General features: G+C 42.0%; 2 protein-coding genes across 4 annotated transcripts in view; one reads left to right on the top strand and one right to left on the bottom strand.

Moving 5' to 3' along the window:
• Positions 1–21,829, bottom strand: part of gabrb3 (gamma-aminobutyric acid type A receptor subunit beta3) — a 568,810-nt gene that overhangs the window by 399,252 nt on the left and 147,729 nt on the right. The gene's annotated exons all lie outside the window — the stretch shown is intronic.
• The window catches only part of gabra5 (gamma-aminobutyric acid type A receptor subunit alpha5), an 86,276-nt gene continuing 72,831 nt past the window's right edge, over positions 8,385–21,829 (top strand). The window contains exons 1-4 of the mRNA XM_068033279.1: positions 8,385–8,458; positions 9,292–9,413; positions 9,962–10,029; positions 10,113–10,333. Of these exons, the coding sequence (XP_067889380.1) occupies positions 8,385–8,458; positions 9,292–9,413; positions 9,962–10,029; positions 10,113–10,333 (485 nt within the window). The remainder of the gene's footprint in view (positions 8,459–9,291; positions 9,414–9,961; positions 10,030–10,112; positions 10,334–21,829) is intronic.

Here is a 21,829-nt window from a genome sequence, read left to right as displayed (position 1 = left end):
CTAGTTATATCCTTAAAACGCTTGAATAAATTTGTCAAACAGGATTTTCCTTTTGTAAAACCATGCTGACTTGTTCTAATCATACTGTGCTTCTCTAAAGGCATTGTTAAGAACTTCCTTAGTAATAGATTCCAGCATTTTTCCAACAACTGATGTCAGGCTAACTGGTATGTAGTTCCCTGTTTTCTCTCTCCCTCCTTTCTTGAAAACCAGTGTTATATTTGCCAACTTCCAATCTGATGGGACCATTCCTGAATCTAAGGAATTTTGGAAAATTATAGCTAGTGCACCCACTATCTCTGCAGCTATCTCTGTTAAATTTAGGGAGTGGTAGTCACACTGAATCCAGGCAAACAACTGATGTAGAAACAGAAACATTTAACAATGGTTTAGTGCCATTGATTATCATTCAAACCTAAAGGCTAATCTAATGTTTTAAATTTAAAGGAAATTCTTCTTCTTCTTTGGCTTCCTTGTCTCGAGAGACAATGGGTAAGCGCCTGGAGATGGTCAGTGGTTTGTGAAGCAGCGCCTGGAGTGGCTATAAAGGCCAATTCTAGAGTGACAGACTCTTCCACAGGTGCTACAGATAGAATTGGTTGTCGGGGCTGTTACAGAAATTGAACAGTAACAAATTGCAATATTTTTAACAAAGGTGCAGGGCCTCTGAAAACTTAAGACAAAAGACTAAAACTACCACTTTTGGCTGCAGAGGATAAAAAACAAGCATATGTTCCTTAAATGTGTTAAAACCACAGATTGAGAAGGAACATTGCAAACTCAAGCTGGGTGATTCAAGGCACAGGGACAAGATCAACAGCAACAACAAATAGAGGCTCTCTATAAATTTGAGGAAGAAGGGAAAGAGGAAAGAATGAGTTGAAAATGAATCGGTCCACTACACTGCTCCTGAAATTATAGAAAAAAAGCATATTGTCAGTGAATCAGGTAAGTGAATCTCTCGTTGATTGACCTCACAATTTTGTACAAGACAATATTGTTCAATCCAGTCTGATACTTGATTTTAGACTGGGAGATGACACAGATAGATTTTTGTGAGATATTGAAATACTACCAAACTGCTATAAGTGGATCGAAGGAATTGGGTAGAATAACTTATAACATTATTTTGCAGTTAAGTGCAAATAGAATTTCCATGTGTGAATGTAATGGACAGTTCAAATTATGAAATTGTGAAGCATTTTATTCTTACTGACTTGTGACTTAATTCCTGAAATATACAGGCAAAAATTTATGAAGTTAGGGAATTTCTACATAAAACTTACAGATATGATAGAGCTAGAAAATACTTGGAATCTGTGGTTAGATGGGGAGAATATGCATGATTATCAGGTACAATGTCAGTGAATGCTAAGGGAATGATTTCTGGAAGCAATGCCAGATGATCTATCATTTTGCTTGTCTGATCACAAGTACGAGACATTCAAGCAACCAAGCAAACGTCAATTATTTAGTGGCCTCACTAGCACAGGGGAACCATTGTGGAGGTCATTTCTTTTCAGCCACGGTGGCCATAGACAGTTTGGTTCAAGGCTTCACCTGCTTTTGTATTTTTAAGCACTGTATCTGTTCTTTTGGCTCTGAGCCGTGGTGAAAACATGCAGAGCAGTTGCAAACATGTGTCCTGGTTAATGCAAACCAAGTGAGACCAAAGGACAGGTGGATAGCTGAACCTCATCCCTACCTACAGAATTGAGGAAGGTAGGCACAGAGTTTAGGTTTCACTGCTGAAGTCAATTTTAAAGAGGCATGTAATCTCATGACACCGAACTCAGGAAAGCAACCTGCATAAAAAACTGCAAAAATGTATTAAGTCAGCAAAATCCTGACTGCAGCTGAGTATCTTGGCACAATCATACAAAACCCATCAGCTACTCCATCTCTTGTTACAGGCCAGCAATTTGGCCAAATCAGTATCTTGCCCAAGGCAAAGATGGTAACCATCAATGGACTGCAATTTTCGCAATGACGTTAGACATGACAGTTGGAAAATGAAGACTATGGCAAGCCATGAATGATTTGCAATTGGTAAACCTCGGAGATAAACATGAACCTCACTGATGCAGGGGGTGTGTTGGGGCGGGTGGGGGGTGAGGGGGCGGTGGTTAGCACTCTCTTTGAATCTCTGGGCCTGACTCACTTATAATCAGAAATGGACAGTCAGAAAGGGCACCCACTGACATACATAGTGAAAGGATTACTGCATTGTAATTACCTACAGACATCACATTTTGTATGACCATCTATAATTTGCAGATTCCCATTATATAGGTCAGTGTACACCGTCAACATATTAACGTTCAATGTATTTCATATGCAAGAAATAATTTGTTTTACCAAGTAAAATCAGCGAAGTTTGCCTCATTAAAAAGTTGCTGCTGGAAGCAGAAAGGTCGATAAACAATCTTTTCAGCGGGATGTCAAGAAGAATATGTTTTCATTAACCGTTTTGGTTTATGCAGCTACATGGAGAACGTCTTCGATATGACCATTAAAAATAAAAAGTACCTTGGGACGTCTTTCATAATGTTAATGATTGTAATTGTCCGGAATGAGCGCTGTTGCCATCACCAAGCAATAATGCAGAATTAAGTAGAGTCGCTGCTGTTACCCAGCATTTTGCTGTTAAGCATCACCTATTTCAAGTCAAGCCTCAAACTGTTAATATATTTTTCTGCTCTGAAGCAGACGTTTCTCGCAATTCTAATACAGAGACTTAGCGCTCCCTCTGATGGAAATAGGAGCAAACAGAACTTTTTAAAAAAACTCTTAAAAATGTGTCGTGATGAAAAGGGAAATCTTTCCTATGAATTACATGTTTTTGACAATCGTGCGTGCAATGGGAACCCCGATAGGAATGATCAACATCAGGAAGTACAACTACTTTGGGGTCTTGGAATGTTGCCCATTAACGAGACAGTAATCGTTGCTCGGTCACCCCATAACGAAGTCGACCAAAATCCGAAGTGGTCAAATAATTACATCGACGTTTTTAACTGTAGGTTAGAATTTCAAGATCTTAATGCAGGCTAAAAATCCTTCAGACATATCTATAATGTAAATAGCTCTGGTTATGATTTTCACACAATGTTCAGATATCTATATGAAACCAAATGCAACAGTAACAGTTCTTGTTAGTTATTGAAATATAAAAATGATAGCTCGGATTGATGCGTTATTACAATTTGCAATTTGGCATAAAAGTTAATATTGCAAAGGTAAGCCACAATAACAACTGATTTCTGGGTCTGTTTTTAACTGGAACATGAAGGGAAACAGTTGAAGACAAATTCAGGGCTGTTAGGAAGATTGGCTTAAAATCCAGGTATGCTAACAGCCCCAGGAGACATCTGACATAAGTGATACAACATAGCAAATGCTTCGGAACATCGCTGACACTGTTCGATCTTTGTCCAAACGTTTGGTTAAAACTAGAGTATTAATTTTGACAAACTAACATCCTTGCCGTGAATTCTATTCAGAAAGAATATCCAATGTGTTCTTGACACTAATTACTATACTAAAATTCGCTGAACATTCCACTTTCCAAAGTCAGTTCTTTACGCTGCAATGAAGCAACAGAGCTACCCCATAGAAAATTCCCGCAGTACAAATTCCTAGAACCCAGCCTCGTGTGTTTAGTCAGGATGGCTCCAACGTGCAACCTCCGCGGCTTTCTAACCATCCTGGAGAATGCAACACACTGTGGCCAGGCCTAGAGATTTAAGTCCCACCATCTAAAGTAGTAGTAGACCCAGTCCAATAGAGTCCAAGAGACTTTCGCATCATCTTATAAAATTATCAACCAGTTTAGAACCTGCCACTATCAAATTCCACTTCCAACAAATCCAGGAAAATGCCAGGCAAACATAGAAACATAGGATCAGGAGTAGGCCATTCGGCCTTTCGAGCCTGATCCGCCATTCAATACGATCATGGCTGATCATCCAAACTCAGTAACCTGTTCCCGCTTTCTCCCCGTATCCCTTGATCCTATTAGCCCTAAGAACTATATCTAACTAGAACTAGCAAAGTAGAACTATATCCCATTGTGTCCAAGCATAGTTCCCCAAAAAAGCTACGCGAAATTCCAAGGCCCAAGTTGCAGCATATCACTGAGGTTCAAAAGAATAAACAGGAGAAGACAAATCAAAAGCAATGGCAGGTGAAGCCCAGATCTTATATTGACAGGATAGCCTGTAGCTAGTCGGTCAAAGGTAAGACTAAGGGAGGCAACGAGTTCCAGTGCTTTGAGTTCCTGGGAACGAATGATTAGAGTCCGAGGTAGTGGGACGAGTTTTGATTTCCATGCAGTGTAGATACAATAGGTTTGTATTTGTCCACCCATTTGGAGTCTGAGGAGCAAAGTTCAGAGTAAAATGTTCATAGTGCTACAGATATATTGGGGAAAGAAAACTAAAGATCACAGTGGAGACAGGCATTGGAGGCTGAAAGTAAGAGGATTCTCTAAAAAAAAAAGCTGGCTGGAGGGACCAAATGGCCTACTCCTGTTCTTATTTTTTGTGTTACAACATCTGAGTTGCTTGTATCAGGTCTGTGATTATGAGACATGTTTCATGACTGCCCCCAAATGTAAAAGCAGTTGTTCAGCTTTAGATGGACTTGAACTTTATGAAGAGATTTGTTGAGAGGAAAGAAATGTTGACCTGAAAGAGGAGCTAAACTTCTAGGAGGCAGTGTTATGGGTGAGTTGTGACTAGAGGTGATAATGGGCAAGAATGCCAGATGGAGAACGGTGGACAATGGAACCAGAAAAGATAGTTGAATTGTTGACATAAAATTATGTATTTGAAGACCTTAAATAAACATAGGGCGGGATTTTAACTCTTTCCAAATGGGTGGGTTTTGAATGAATTACAATCGGTCCTGTAATTTTCATTACCTCTCCTAAAGACATGGAGGAGGTAAAAGATTGAATAGTTAAGCTTCCATAATGACTTAGTCCATAATAGCAGCATATAAGGGAGACAAAAAACAAATTATGCTGGAAACATTCAGCAAGCCAGTCGTCATTGGTGGAGAGAACAGATAAGTTAACATTTCAGGATGTGAACCCATCATAAGAACTGATGTTACTTACTTTGTTCTCTTTACAGTATTAACTGACCTGCTGGGTGTTTCCAACATTTTCTATTTCAGGTTTGGTTCTTGAGCATCTTATCTGATACGGCATTGAGGCACTCAACTGGCCTCGGCATCCCTGGCTAGGGAAGGAGAAGTAGGCAAAGCTTTTTGATCACTGTCCCCTGACCTATTCTGAAAACTATGCGTGTGTGTGGACGTTGGGCACATAGGCTATGCCCACATACTAGAATGCTTTTCTAAAATTCATTTGCTTAGATTCACATGTGGCCAGAATGCAAAAAGAATCCTGATACTCATAGAACTGTGTTCCCAAAGGCAATATTAGCAATGAAAAAGATGAAGTGACTCAATGTGAGTGGATTTAGGTTTTTGTGCACCCAGCGTGTGCTATGTGAAGGAGGCTGATGAATGTAAAATGGAGTCACCAGGTAACAAGTGGGTAGAGTTGGATAGTAATTAAAGGCGATCATTAATACGAAGAATGAATCAGAACGAAGTGAACAGAACCAACAAAACTTTTTGAGTTGATAGAGAAATAATCAAAGCGCTAACTAACAACCAGAACAATAATATGCGCAGAATTTGAAAGGAAATTGGATGAGCATGAAAGCAATTTTGGTCCAAGCCCATAATAGACAAAAGATAAAGGGCGAATTGACTGAGGTCTTTGTTATGGAGAAAGGGCAGAATGCAGAACCGATAAATTCCATAATAAGGACCATCCAGTTTGAATTTATATGATCATGGAAACTAGATTCTACATCATTCTATAGCGGGATCTATTGCTGTAAACTCTTGGTGCACTTTACATTCACCAGTTTCCTTTAGTTCAATCTCCATTAGTTAGTTAGCTCTTTGATTATTTCTCTATCAACTCAAAAAGTTTTGTTGGTTCTGTTCACTTCGTTCTGATTCGTTCTTCGTATTAATGATTTCCTTTACTTACTATCCAATTCTATCCACTTGTTACCTGGTGACTCCATTTTACATTCATCGGTCTTCAGATAGCACACCCTTGGTGCACACAAACCTAAATCCACTCACATTGAGTCATTTCATCTTTGCAAACAAAATAACATTCTTCTCCCAGGCCAATAGTTGAAATAATTTTCCCCTCTCCTTAAGATTTTCACTGCTGTGGGAGTATCATTCCGTGAGTGGATATTACGATCTCTACACTGTTTTCCTTACAACCCAAAACAGGTCCACACAGTCTGACAGCTTCATAGCGGCGTCCTTAACGTTCAAAATCACCAGATACAGCATAATAGAGAATCCGGTCATATACAGTCCGACAGTCCAGTCCCACCTTTCACAAACTTAAACAATCTTGAACTGTCGTCCCACATACTCTCGCTGTGCACAATCTTAAAGAGTTGAATCTCACCATACAGAAACCTACAGAATCTAGTCCTAATGTGTGTCATTCTAAACGTCCCCAAATTATTTTATAAGACAGCTTCCCCAATGTACAGTGTTACACTCAAGAACACAAGACGTCGCTAATTGTCGATTTAGCTATTACACATCTGCAGGCTCCAAACCTACTGTTTACAACTCTTAATAATATTGTGCACAACTCGCGGAATCAAGTTTCCTGCAGTCTTTCCCTGCCATCGTATAATCTAGTCTCCATATGCAGTCCCAGAGTCTAGCCTCTTATAGTGTGACGGGTCTAGTTTCTCCTGAATAGTTTTTTTAGAGCCCTTTCTAGTGCATCAGTGTAGCTGGATATATGTACATTAAATCAACTAAGGTTTAATCGAGTCCATTAATTTTCGATGTACCAGTCAAGCCTTCTGTGGTCATATCCGGGCTCGAATCGTCCTAAACTCCAATCTACTGAATCTACTCCTGCAGTGGACTTGTTTCCAATATTAAGGTCACATCTTGTGCAGTTCTAACAAAACGATCCAGTTTTGTCCAGTCTATAATCTATGAATTCCAGTCCAACAGATCACACTAAGAGAAAGGTGTCTATAGTCCCCCAGCCACACTCCCCGCTACCACTCGTGGACTTCACAGGGCATCATTGGTGCTGTGCAAAGCAATTTGGCCCTCCTTCTGTCTACTGTTGGTATTCCTTCGTTGCATTATAATGAAAGCCTGTTAAATAGCTGTCGCACCCTCAGTCCACCGCATCGGTCCTTTCCTCTTCTACGTTGCGACTTGAATTGCTGTATCTCCCTGCCGTGAACGCTCCAAAGAGAAGCGCTCCCCATTGGTGAGCTGGATGAGAGACCCCGGAGGGTGTGCAAGCGCCTGGAGGTGGCTGGAGCGCAGGCGCGCTCCTCCTTCGCCCAGCGGCCAGCCCCAGGCAGGAGAGCGGAGCCGGCGAGGCGGCGGCGGGGGCAGCAGCAGCAGCAACAGCCGCCTCCCCTCAGCCCGCTCCGGCTGCCTTTCTCCCAGAGCCACGATGAAGCAGACTGGTGGAACACTAAACCTGCCGCTTGGCCATTAAAACGGAAGCACAGGGTGCAGATTGGGGAGCACAGCTCCCGCTGCAGCCTGAACTGGGCGCTTCTTTAACTGGTGCTGAAAGGACAGCGCAAAGTGATTGTCTCCTCTCTGAAGGTATTTAAAGTTGGAGCACATTGGAAGGTTTTGGTCTGCTTGACTGCTGGAAAAGGGCCGGACTTTCATTTGATACCATGCCTTTTAATGTTATGTGCATTTAGATATTACGATAGAAGTGTATAAAATATATTTGCAACGGTAGGACTTGGGGGACATAATTAAAGCGAGGTTTTACGATATTAATGACCTGAATTATATTCTCGTTGCAGACATTGAACAAAAGAAGGGTCTATGGCTTGGTTTTCTAACAATCTGTTTTATGTATGACTGCTGGTTCTGAATAAACAGCGCTACCTGCCTGGGCACATTGATCGATTGTATTTCCAGGCTCTATGTTGGTCCAACTCCTGCTACACCCACCAATGACCCAAAAGACCAGATAAATTGAAACAAAAAAAAAACTGCCTTAACATGGGCGGTATTTTTGCTGTAATCTGACTCAAGGGATTTCTGCACGAGGCGCCGCATGATGACTTTAAATTATATTCCCCCCCGCCCCTTGGAGCAAATGAACTAAATCGAGGTAATACATTCTGCTGGGTCAGTGCCTGTAATAATGATCACATTATTCATTGCGTTTGTTAATCTCAGATTGATTGAGCCCTGCCTCTCTGTCGGATCCAGGGGCAGCTAACAAGCCTTGGTCGGGATTGGGATTTTTGAGCCAATGTGCTGTGGAAATGGACGTTGGGAAGTTGTACAGATTTAGCACGCTGTCGTTGCTCCTTATTTCAAGTCTAACCTGGCACCCGAGGTAAGTTTCAATGAGTTCCCGGCGGCTGTTAACTTTATGGAGTGGGATTCGAGGCTGGTAACGATCGATCTGAATCAAAGGATGTGAGATGAAGCAACACCCGCGGCGCCGTGTAAACATGACTCAAGCTAGTTCTGGATGTTAGGTCCCCGGCTTGAACGTGCTGTGCTGTGTAGGACAGGGAATGGATGATGAATGCAGGAGAGGATGTTCCAGTCCAGCATCATTGCCCCTGGACTACCTGAACTCAGCTGTTGTTTAGATTCTTTCAATTAGAGCCGAATCTCTTTCCCATTAACGTAACCATTCATTACATACAACGATCAGCTGTCAAGCTCGCCACAGGGAGATATTCAGTACCATGTGCGCTGCTTACTCAACAGTTAGCGCTTAATATCTTTCTGATTTTATTCCGTCTAAAAGACTTAAAGATAATTAGTGGCTTACTTATCTAGATTTGATATTTTTACGAGACTTTACACCTTTGTGTTACATTTTTAGACAATTGTCTAAACTAGAATTGCTGTTGGAATGCGGCAGGTCTACTATTGCAAATTGTGACTTTCTGCTTCGACGTGGGAGTAACTTGGGGGAACGCTGAATCGATAAATTACGGTAATGTGCCTTCACCCCTCTCACGTCCAGCTCTGAACGCGAAAAATCGGTCCCCTAAGAAGTTAGTTCAATACATTTCTGGATTAGCAAGCACATTGGGAATGAGTCATGGCATTGTATTCATCCACCACACCACTAAAAAGCCAAGACTTTATCAAGTTAATAGAAAACAACTTAAGGAAAACTTTTTCATCTTTGCATGTAAAAATGCTTCGCAGTTTTCCACAGACCGTTTCGCCAGCGCTGAAACAACACACCAATGACAATATCACCATCTTTACTCGGATATTGGACGGGCTACTGGACGGATATGATAACAGACTGCGCCCAGGGCTTGGAGGTAAGTTCAGTGACCCGTCACTGCTGCACAAACTGCGGGCCCAGACTCACCTTCCTCAAATCTGATCAGGTGAATGTTGCCGCACGGGTGCATGGGGCTGGTTCATTGGCCGGGCATATTAGGGAAGTTTTCGTGAAAAGACGAAATGGAAACAAACTTGGGCGTCCACGAGGTAAATATGACAAAAAAAAAACGGGATGGGGGAGCTCAGGTTTATTTTTAAAACAGCTGATTCTTATGGTCTGGAATGCACAGCCTGAAAGGGCGATGGAATTAGATTCAATAGGAATTTTCAAAAAAGAATTGGATAAATACTTGAAAATGAGAAATCTCCAGGGCTATTGAGAAAGAGCAGGAGGGTGGGACTAACTGGATAGCTCTTTCAAAGAGCGGGAACAGTCACGATGGGTTGAATGGCCTCCTTCTATGCTGTATGATTCTGCAGGAATTATGAACATATTAATACCTATATAAGACCAATAGCTAAAGGGAGAGAGGGTGCGAGAGTGGGATAGGTGGATAAACGTTAATGGTTTGATGTTTTGCAGAAAGAATCACCGAAGTTAAAACTGATATCTACGTTACAAGCTTTGGCCCAGTTTCGGACACTGAAATGGTAAGTTGTCAAAAGTGCTTCTGCAGGGCTGGATCTCACATTTCCAACCGTCACCATATCAATTTTTTTCTATTCCCTAACAGGAGTATACAATCGATGTATTCTTCCGCCAGAGTTGGAAGGACGAGCGCCTGAAGTTTAAAGGGCCAATGCAGCGACTGTCTCTGAATAACATGCTGGCGAGTAAGATCTGGACTCCTGACACTTTCTTTCATAATGGCAAGAAATCGATAGCTCACAACATGACCACGCCTAACAAACTGCTTCGGCTGGAAGAGGATGGCACTCTGCTCTACACCATGAGGTAATTACTCAGTGTTTTCTAATGTGTTCACAGCACTGGTGGGATTCTGTCTATTCTCAATGTGGAAGAGAAAGTCAACGTATAAACAATGTGTACCAAGGGTAATTTTTTCTGAGTATGTCAATTTATTTTTCAGAATAGTATTGAAAGCTAATATATTGCAGTAGACTAATGCAAATTACAAATAATCTTAAACGTATAAGCTTTATTGAAACATATTAAATAGGATAAAAATAATTAATTTCAAAATTTGAAACCATGATTGAATCTTAGTATGAATGCTCTAAGATTCATTTTTTCATCACCCTCTATATGTTGGTGTATATATGGTGAAAGTAATTTAAAATAAGCTTCGATAAGGTTTATTCCCATACACTTTTCATGCCTAGACCTATTTTCAATTACTGCAGTACAAACAAGGGTAAATAAGATTAATTGAATGAGATAAAATCCGATTTAGCCCTTGCCTTTGTTAAATAATTGCCTTAGGTGTTTGCAACTAGGGTTTATCAGATTATATTTTGAAATGATGATTTAAGATTTAATCCACCACTACAAATTAAATATTAACTGCTTCTATAGCACTGCAATTAACAAAAGAATGGTAATATTTGCTTTGTCAATACAAAGGTAGAGATATTTGCCTATCCAGGAATTAGAGACAGACCGATTTTCTTTGTCTCTGAAAAAAACTGGTGCCCTACCCATTTGTTACCACTAGATGTCTTCCTTGCACCTTTATAAACACTTCCTTCAGTAATACAAATGTTTTAACTTTCACCTGACAAAAATTCCTGTAACACTTTTTAATGAAGTGTAATTGGGGCAATTTAAGGAAAAGTATCAACCCAAATAACATTCCTTAGTTTATGGTCAGTGCAGTACTGAGGGAATGCTGCACTGTCAGAGGTGCTGTCTTTCAGATAAGACGTTAAGCTGAGGCTCCGCCTGCCCCTCAGGTGAATGTACAAGATTCCATGGCAATGTTTCAAAGAAGAGCAGGGGAGTTATCCTCTGTGTCCTGGCCAATATTTATTAGAATTAGAATTAGAACATTACAGCGCAGTACAGGCCCTTCGGCCCTCGATGTTGCGCCGACCTGTGAAACCATCTGACCTACACTATTCCATTTTCATCCATATGTCGATCCAATGACCACTTAAATGCCCTTAAAGTTGGCGAGTCTACTACTGCTGCAGGCAGGGTGTTCCACGCCCCTACTACTCTCTGAGTAAAGAAACTACCTCTGACATCTGTCCTATATCTATCACCCCTCAACTTAAAGCTATGTCCCCTCGTGTTTGCCATCACCATCCGAGGAAAAAGACTCTCACTATCCACCCTATCTAACCCTCTGATTATCTTATATGTCTCTATTAAGTCACCTCTCCTCCTCCTTCTCTCCAACGAAAACAACCTCAAGTCCCTCAGCCTTTCCTCGTAAGACCTTCCCTCCATACTAGGCAACATCCTAGTAAATCTCCTCTGCACCCTTTCCAAAGCTTCCACATCCTTCCTCTAATGCGGTGACCAGAATTGCACGCAATACTCCAGGTGCGGTCTCACCAGAGTTTTGTACAGCTGCAGCATGACCTCGTGGCTCCGAAACTCGATCCCCCTACTAATAAAAGCTAACACACCATATGCCTTCTTAACAGCCCTATTAACCTGGGTAGCAACCTTCAGGGATTTATGTACCTGGACACCAAGATCTCTCTGTTCATCTACACTACCAAGAATCTTCCCATTAGCCCAGTACTCTGCATTCCTGTTACTCCTTCCAAAGTGAATCACCTCACACTTTTCCGCATTAAACTCCATTTGCCATCTCTCAGCCCAGCTCTGCAGCCTATCTATCTCCCTCTGTACCCTACAACATCCTTCGGCACTATCCACAACTCCACCGACCTTAGTGTCATCCGCAAATTTACTAACCCACCCTTCTACACCCTCTTACAGGTCATTTATAAAAATGACAAACAGCAGTGGCCCCAAAACAGATCCTTGCGGTACACCACTAGTAACTAAACTCCAGGATGAACATTTGCCATCAACCACCACCCTCTGTCTTCTTTCAGCTAGCCAATTTCTGATCCAAAGCTCTAAATCACCTTCAACCCCATACTTCCGTATTTTCTGCAATAGCCTACCGTGGGGAACCTTATCAAACGCCTTACTGAAATCCATATACACCACATCCACTGCTTTACCCTCATCCACCTGTTTGGTCACCTTCTCAAAAAACTCAATCAGGTTTGTGAGGCATGACCTACCCGTCACAAAACCGTGCTGACTATCGCTAATGAACTTATTCTTTTCAAGATGATTATAAATCCTGTCTCTTATAACCTTTTCCAACATTTTACCCACAACCGAAGTAAGGCTCACAGGTCTATAATTACCAGGGCTGTCTCTACTCCCCTTCTTGAACAAGGGGACAACATTTGCTATCCTCCAGTCTTCCGGCACTATTCCTGTCGACAATGACGACATAAAGATCAAGGACAAAGGCTTTGCAATCTCCTCCCTAGCTTCCCAGAGAATCCTAGGATAAATCCCATCTGGCCCAGGGGACTTACCTATTTTCACACTTCCCAAAATTGATAACACCTCCTCCTTGTGAACCTCAATCCCATCTAGCCTAGTAGCCTGAATCTCAGTATTCTCCTCGACAACATTTTCTTTCTCTACTGTAAATACTGACGAAAAATATTCATTTAACGCTTCCCCTATCTCCTCTGATTCCACACACAACTTCCCACTACTATCCTTGATTGGCCCTAATCTAACTCTAGTCATTCTTTTATTCCTGATATACCTATAGAAAGCCTTAGGGTTTTCCCTGATCCTATCCGCCAATGACTTCTCGTGTCCTCTCCTTGCTCTTCTTAGCTCTCCCTTTAGATCCTTCCTGGCTAGCTTGTAACTCTCAAGCGCCCTAACTGAGCCTACACGTCTCATCCTAACATAAGCCTTCTTCTTCCTCTTGACAAGCGCTTCAACTTTTTTAGTAAACCACGGCTCCCTCGCTCGACAACTTCCTCCCTGCCTCACAGGTACATACTTATCAAGGACACGCAGTAGCTGCTCCTTGAATAAGCTCCACATTTCGATTGTTCCCATCCCCTGCAGTTTCCTTCCCCATCCTACGCATCCTAAATCTTGCCTAATCGCATCATAATTTCCTTTCCCCCAGCTATAATTTTTGCCCTGTGGTATATACCTGTCCCTGCCCATTGCTAAGGTAAACCTAACCGAATTGTGATCACTATCACCAAAGTGCTCACCTACATCTAAATCCTTCAATCAACATCATAAAAACAGATTATTTGGTTATTATCACATTCCTGTTTGTGGGGGCTTGCTGTGTGCAAATTGGCTGCCATATTTCCTATATTACAATAGTGAATACAATTCAAAAATACTTCTTTGGCTATAAAATGCTTTGGAACCTCTTGTAGTCATGAAAACACTGTATAAATGCAAGAATTTGTTTTAGAAAATAAAAACTAGTCTTGTTCGAACCTCTAATCAGTAGCTATAGTATTGATTGGCAGTCAGTAGTGACTTGTTTACATTACCTTAATATGATTCCAACTCTTGAGTCTAGGAGAAAGCTCTCTCCATCTATATGACTGGTGGATTTTAAATGTATGCAGAGCAATAGTGGAAATGTTCACAATCTCAAGACTCTTTGTCAAGAAAACCACTTCAGTTTATAAATGGAGAGAAAGCCTGAGGGTTTCGCAAAGGGACTTTCAAAGGGTTTTGCCACCAGAGCTAAAGGCTCTGTCACTAATGGTGGAAAGGCAAAAAATGGATACATAAGAGGCCACAGTTTTAGGATCAAAGGGCATAGGTTGGAACAAAGGGCTGGGGGAGATTGCAGAAGTATGGTGGGGTGAGGGATTTGCAAATTAGGTTGAGGATTTTGAATTCAGTGCAGCAGGGGATAGGGAATGGAGTTGAGTGAAGATAGGAGTGATGGGTGAGTAGGACAAGATGTGGGTGCCAAAGTTTTTAGACAGGCAGGGTGAAGTCCAGAATGCTCAAGAGAAGGGGACTGAACAGGAAGAATCTGGTGAAAATGAAAGCACAGATGAGTATTTTAGCAGTGATATGAATGAGTTAACAGTGCTGGTGCTGTTGTGGATGTGGAAGGAAGTAATCTTAGTGTCATGCTAGACCCCCACTTGCCAAGAATGAGGTATATTAATTTTTTCATATGAACATTGGTTTGAAAACTGTTGCTGAAGTGAAGAAAGGACTTGTTAAAAAAAAAATCACCAGGCCCTTGGTTGGAACAACATTTTTTGCATACCAACAACCAGTGTTTGGAAGGACAAAGGGGCTATTCCCTGCTCCAATTTAACCCACAATGGACTTTGAGCACCAGATATTGTGTATAAGAAGAGACATTCCAGGGTCGGCCAAGACCAGAGAATCCACAAAAAGATGTGGTCACACCAGCTGATCATGTGACTGGCCTGCTTGGCAACCTGTTTTTTTCTCAATTGTACAAACAATTTGAACTCCTGGACTGAAAAGACCTCTGCTGCTGGCTCGCCACAGTCTCTCCTGTCTGCTCCCATCTCTTTCTCACAGAACTCCAAATCCATTGAAGACATATGAACCCCAAGAGAGAAAAGTCTCCTGCAGCGAACAAGGTTTAAGAAGAATACTGGATCCCAACGAAAAGCAAGATCTCCCTCCAATCAAGGACTCTACAGTGAGCTCGAAGATCTGTAACAAAAACCCTCTTCAGAGATTGCCTTAAACTTTTCCCCTTTATTTCTTCTGCTCTGTTCTGTCTCTATCTGCATGTGTGTATCATGTATGCATGCTAGCGTGGACGCGTCGTGTATCCACAGGCGTTAACCAAATTAGAGTTTAAGTTTAAGTTTAAGAAATTTCAACCTTTCTTCTTTAAACCTAAGAAAACCTGTTTGTGCTGGTTTCTTTGCCTTATAATTGGAAAGCAGTATACAAGGATTCACTAAGGGGGAGCTAAAAACAATGTGTTTAAAATTAAACCCTTTTATGGTAAGACCAGGTGAAGGCTGAGAGGGAACCCTAGATCCCTTTCTCACCTGGTCATAACAGACTTGGTGATGGGTAGCATTAAGCTTTTGACACAGCCCTGAGCCAAATAGAGTGGGGTAAGGGTGGATCTTTGGAAGGAGCAAAATAAGATGTTTTAAATATTCTGAATATATAATTGAAGAATGTTCTGGCTCATCCATGGTTATATGTCAGACAGGCAGTCTCAGAAAACAGTTCCAGAAGTGGCTTTTCCTCCCATCCCTACACATTAACTATTAACCTCCACAGTAGTCACATCATACTTTTCCTCATTTGCAAGACACCTCTTGTCACATTCACATCAGCAGGAGATCATTCCCTGATGATACCTGACTTTAGTTCTCTCCATCAGGGTAAACTCCTAGATCTGTCTGTTGGCAGAGATAGATGATGTGATGTGTTGAAGGATAGAACAAATATAAATAAGACATTAGTTGGGGAGGATGGTGGGGTGGGGGTGTTGTCTTTCAGCAGAAAGGGTGATGACAACAGTTTAGAAGCGGAAGACAATGGTGATGGTACCATGAACAATTTAGAAATCATAAGCTGAGAAAAGGTAGTTGAATGATCAGGAATTGACAAAGGAGGGGATCAGGACAATAAAAGGTAGATCTTACAGAGGAGATAAGCCTTGAAAGTACTGTGCAAAAGAAGAGGGAGTTACAGACTGATATGCAGTCAAGACTATGGCTGGGGGTATTGGACTAGTGTTGTTGTCTGAAGCATGAGAGTTTGGGATCAGGCTTACCCTTCAAGATGATCCTGGAGTAATAAAAGGATTTGGCTTGGAGAGGGAGGAAAGTATTGCTTGAGATTTTCAGCCCAAAAATATTGGTGTCCAAGTCAATCAGGTATCCGGTACAGTCAAGTCTCCAGCCTTCAGACTGAGGAATGTGGAGGCAGGAACTGAACCAGGGGAGGCACTGAGGATAGAAGACAGTGTGTGACTTGGTAAGGATGAAAAGTTCAAAGACAAAGCCAATGGAGGTGTTGAACTGGTCAACAAAAGCAGCAGTGTTGTGCTAGGTTAAGGGTGAAAGGAAAGATTGTTGAAGCTTAGAGGTCTCACAGAATGGCAAGGTCGGGAGGCTGACCATGGTTCTGGGTGATCACCTACCACCTACCATCCCCATGCTCACTGATCTACGTTGGCTCACAGTTAAACAACGCTTCAATTTTAAAATTCTCATCCTTGTTTTCAAATCTCTCCATGGCCTTGCCCCTCCTTATCTCTGTAATCTCCTCCAGCTATACAACCCTCAGATAACTGCGCTCCTCCAATTCTGACCTTTTGGGTATTCCCAGTTTTAATTGCTGCACCATTGGTGGCTGTGCCTTCAGCTGCTGAGACCCTAATCTCCTGTATTCAAACCTCTCGCCCTCTCTACCTCGCATTTTTTCTTTAAGTCGCTCCTTAAAACCTACCTCTTTGACCAAGCTTTTAGTCATTTGCCCTAATATCTCCTTATGTGGCTTGATGTCAAATTTTGCCTTATAATGCTCCTGTGAAGCACCTTGGGACTTTTTATTACTTTAAAGGTCCTATATAAATGCAAGTTGTTGTTGTGATAGATCCACTTTGATGCAAATGGAACCAAACCACTTATGAATATAATGCACTATTAAAGCTACCTTTTTGCTTCCTAATTCAATTAACATTTTCTAAATATTCACTAAATTATGCTTTTAACATATTATCAACTAAATCTGTTACTAAGACCCATTGAATATGATTTATTTCCCCGTGTCTGTCCTGATGCTAAGTCACAAGCCACAATGTCAAGAGTGAATTATGGTCAGTGTCATGAGTGCTTTATAAATAGAACCTATCTTCTATATTTAACTTACTGGCCATGTTGGTCCCAGGAGTCCTGTTATGATTGGTACAGGTATGATCTGTATATTGTAACTGCCTTTCAGCTTGACCTCAGTCTATTTGCAGCAACTGAGAACCAAGCAATGTCACCTCAAAAAACCTTAAATGTCACATCCTTTGTATCAGAACCATGTGCCAGGGACAGCAAGCTTTATTGGAATAAAAATACACTCTTTATGGGTATATATGAATTTTCAGATATTAAATGTGCTGTAGCTTTATTATTGAAATAGCAAATACTAGGACCTGGCAGGAACCAGATTCTCTCAGCTGTGACTCAGTTAGTAGCAGTCTTGCCTCTGAGTCAGAAGGTTGTGGGGTCAAGTCCCACTCTAGGGCTTGAGCACAACAATCAAGGCTGGCACTCCAGTGCAGTACTGAGGGAGTGCTGCACTGTTGGTGGTGCCACCTTTTGGTGAGATGTGAAATCGAAGGCCTGCCTCCCCTCTCAAGTGAGTGTAAAAGATCCCGTGGCACTTGTGCAAAGAAGAGTAGAAGAGCTATCCGCAGTGTCCTGGCCAATATTTACCCCTCAATCAACATCTCAAATATTGATTACCTGGTCATTATCACATTGTTATTTGTGGGAGTTTACTGTATGAAAATTGGCTGCTGCATTTCCTACATCACAACAATCACTTCATTGCAAAAGTTCTTCATTGGCTGTATAGTGCTCTGGGACATCCCAGAGTCATGAAAGGTGCTATATAAATGCAAGTATCTTTTCTTGTTTGTGGTGCACAGGATAAACAGATAGCATGAGAGGAGTATGAGGGGAAATGGGAGGGATTTGAACTAAGATAAAGACTTGCAGGGCTAGATATAGAGAAGCCTCGGTGTGGTATAGAGGGTAGTAAAGAGGGACAATCTTTAAACATCTCAACTTAGAAAATAAACTGCAGAAACTAAGTATCTAAGAAAACCGCATACGCAGTGAAATCATGCTTTTTGCTTTTAGTGCATAAATATTTAACATGTTCGTCTGAAAACTCTTTGTCTGCTATCTTAATGGCTTGAATATAACTCTTTTAACTTCTCCATTAAAATGGAGAGCAATGAATTTCATTTTAAATGCAGTGTGTTTTCATGCTGAAATCACACAGCACAATTTCACGCAATACAGAAAATCAGAACTGAAGCCAGTAGAGAAAGGGATAAAGAGATAGGGATATATTAATTCGGAGGTAATGGGTCAGAAGAAATTAATTAACAAAATACATGGAAAAGAATAATAGCAGCAACAGGGAGAACCCTAGCTCACAGTAACAGAGAGACGATTTAGCTCTTGGGTTACAAGCGATAATGAAGAGGCTCTGCATTCCAGTGTCACTCACGGTCTGATTCTGAAGCCATTTTCAGCTTCAACCACAATCCTAAAGCTCATGTGACATTGTCACAGCTCAGCACATTTAGGGTGAATGAGACTTGATGTGAGTAAGGACAGAGACAGCAGGGTTTGGATGATCTTAAGTTTAAGGATTGCAGCATGTGGAAGGCCAGCCAGGGTATAAACAAAATAAACTTCAAAAGCAAATCAAGAAAATTAAAAGGTCAAATGAAAGGGTCAGAGAGTTTGAGTAATGAAGAAAAACACATTAATGCAGAAGTTAGTTTATGTCAACACTTGGAGTATTCCCTGTGCTGGAACGGGTATATTTATATGGGACCACAAGGTTGCAGACACCTGCTGGGAGTCCTCAGGTAGCTTGCCAGCAAAGAACACTCCTCCATCTTCTGGATTCACATTCAGGTAAGTATTTTTTTAAATATAAACTGATATGTTTTGGTGGCGACCTCCATTGGTGTCTGGTTAGGCCACATGTAGACCACGATTTCCTGAACGCACCTGAACGCGTCAGACATCAAACAGGAGTTAGGCCCCTTATTAGCCTATGCAAAGGAGCTAACGCTCTTTGCAGTTGTGTGCCCTCGATGCCTCTTTTTCAGCTTGTACCAATATAATGTGCAGCACACTCCTGGTGCATAATGAACACATGCTAAGCCAGTTTAGGCGTTTGTTTCATGCCGGAGAAACTACGGCAATGCCATTGAATTCCTGGCCATTAATGTTCAACAAAGATCAAATCCAACCATCAACAAATGTCAGAACTCCACATAACTTCTACCCCGTTATCTTTTCCTTTACGATACTTCAGTTGTTGTAACAAGTGTTTGGGTTGGACAGAGTTGAGAGTATTGTACTTTTTACTAGGTTCTGTTTTATCTGAGCAGAGGATATTTGCTGCTAACACTGAAAATACCAGAGCACAAACATTCCCCACCACGAGGAACAAGACATTTACACAAAAGTATTCTCTGCTGTGGACTTACTGATGTGTTAAAAGTAATAGCAGACATGTTGGGCTGGATTTAGTCATCATGGCAGGAGTCCCGCCGATGGGCCTGAAAGTGGGCATGACCCCACTTCGGCCATCTGCAGGACCTGGACCTTGTCGGTGGGGACCAATTAATCGGCTGCTGCCCAGGCGGACACACCTATTGAGAATGGCTGCCTGCTCCCAGGAGCTGCTGGCCATTGGAAGACCAGCAGCTCAGCAGCCTCAGGAGAACCACCAGGAGCGGTGTCCACTGCTGGGACTGCACCTGGAAGAAGAGGACGCAATGCAAGGACAGCACCCTCACAACCAGGTAAGTGGGATCTGGGAGCACCGGCCAGGCAGGACTCAGAGAGGGAGGGGGGTGGTTGGTGAGAGCAAGCAATGCAGTTGCCGTGAGGGTGGCCATTGCTACCGGGCGGCCTCTCCATGGGCCAAAGAGTGCCCGAATAGGATGGCCCCCAGCCGAGCCCACTGGGAGGACGCCAGTGGTGGTGGGAAGAGACCCTTAATTTGAACAATCACATTCATTTCAGAAAATATATTCAAAGGCAGTGGTCTTACAAAAGTATTTCTTTAATACTTTTTGGTCAAAAAGTTTAAATTTTTGCTTAACATTCACCCTGCCATACCATAGAAAAAGGAGTCAGCCATTTAGTCCCTCGGGCTTGTTCCACCATTCAATGAGTTCATGGCTGATCTGTGGCCTAACTCCATTAATACCCTTGGTTAACAAACATCTATCAATCTCAGATTTAAAATTAACAATTGACCTAGCATCAAATGCCTTTTGCGGAAGAGAGTTCCAAACGTCTTCCACCCTTTGTGTACACAAATGTTGCTTAATTTCACTCACGAAAGCCTAAAAATTAAAGCCAAGTCTATGTCCCCTAGTCCTAGACTCCCCAATATGATCAATAGAGGGAAACTATCAGTTCCCCTTAATAGCTTGAAAACTTCAATCGAATCACCTCTAAATTCTAGGAATACATACAAAGTTAGTATAATCTCACCTCATCACCTTGGAGTCCAGGTATCATTCTGGTAAATTTACGTTGCACTCCCTCCAAGGCCAATATATCCTTCCTAAGGTGTGGTGCCCAGAACTGAACACAGTACTCCAGGTGTGGTCCAACCAGGGCTCTGTATAGCTGGATATCATCAAAATGTGCTCACGGAAATCACTTCAGATTTAAAAAAAAAACTTTCTTGAAATTTATCACATAATTCTTCCTGGCTTTAATGGCCATCTAAAATACTGAATGCAGTCTTTATTATTGGTATTTTTTTTCTCAAATTGTATTTCCTCTTTTGCACACTCCACCTCTCTCTCTGGGATGAGACCAGCACCTACTGGGAACAATGAACTTGATACAGGCAAATACTGCTGGCTTCACATCACTGCCTGGGCAAGCAAAATGGATTGCTGCATATGTGTCGGGCATAGACCTTCCAATGAATGTTAACATAGAACTGACTGACCTGCGGGCTGCCTACTAGCATTAAAGATTAAAACTGAAATGCATGAGGCTCTTTGGTAATCAAATGGACTGCCTGCCAGCTTTTAAGAATTTGCTTCCCTCTGCCTGCTTTTAAGCTGAAGTCGGGTTATACCACCTTCTGGAGAGGATGTCAAACTGCTTCACTAGGTTGGGTACACAGCAGTTTTGTTCATACATTTGACTGTGCAGTCTGCATCAATGCACGACTAAATTGATTTGTGTTTGGCAAAAGGGGACTGTTGTAATGAAGGATGGGGATTGGTGGGACCAGGAGTTGAGGTGGATGGGACATCATCCAGCCCTCCCCTGTATGAGATCTTAACTCCCGGGCCTCACCTCGATGCTTTCTCTCACTCTCCTGCCCAAATCTGGTAGGAAACACTGGCCGGCCAGTCGGCAGCAGTGAGATTTCGGGCAGTAGGAGGCCCAGGGACATGACGGAATGCTCGCTGGTTGCTAAGCTAAGTGGCTGAGAGGGATTTTTCGAGAAGCCTAGAGTAGAGCAAGAATAAAGATTTCCTTGTGGGGTTTGGAGGTGCAGTTCTGCTCCTCCACCACACAAAGAAAACTAAAAGAAACCTACCTTTCTGGGCCTCTTCTGCTTCCTGTCACATTTGGCCGGGCAGAAAAGCAACAACCCAGCGCCGGCCTGAATTTAAGATTGTAGTTGGGTGTCGATGGCATCATCAGAGCCTGCCCT

This window comes from Heterodontus francisci, chromosome 6, assembly GCF_036365525.1.
Source record: "Heterodontus francisci isolate sHetFra1 chromosome 6, sHetFra1.hap1, whole genome shotgun sequence".
NCBI classification, from domain to species: Eukaryota; Metazoa; Chordata; class Chondrichthyes; order Heterodontiformes; family Heterodontidae; genus Heterodontus; species Heterodontus francisci.
The sequence above is the reverse complement of the archived record's forward strand: the minus strand, read 5'-3'. Positions and strand labels throughout refer to the sequence as shown.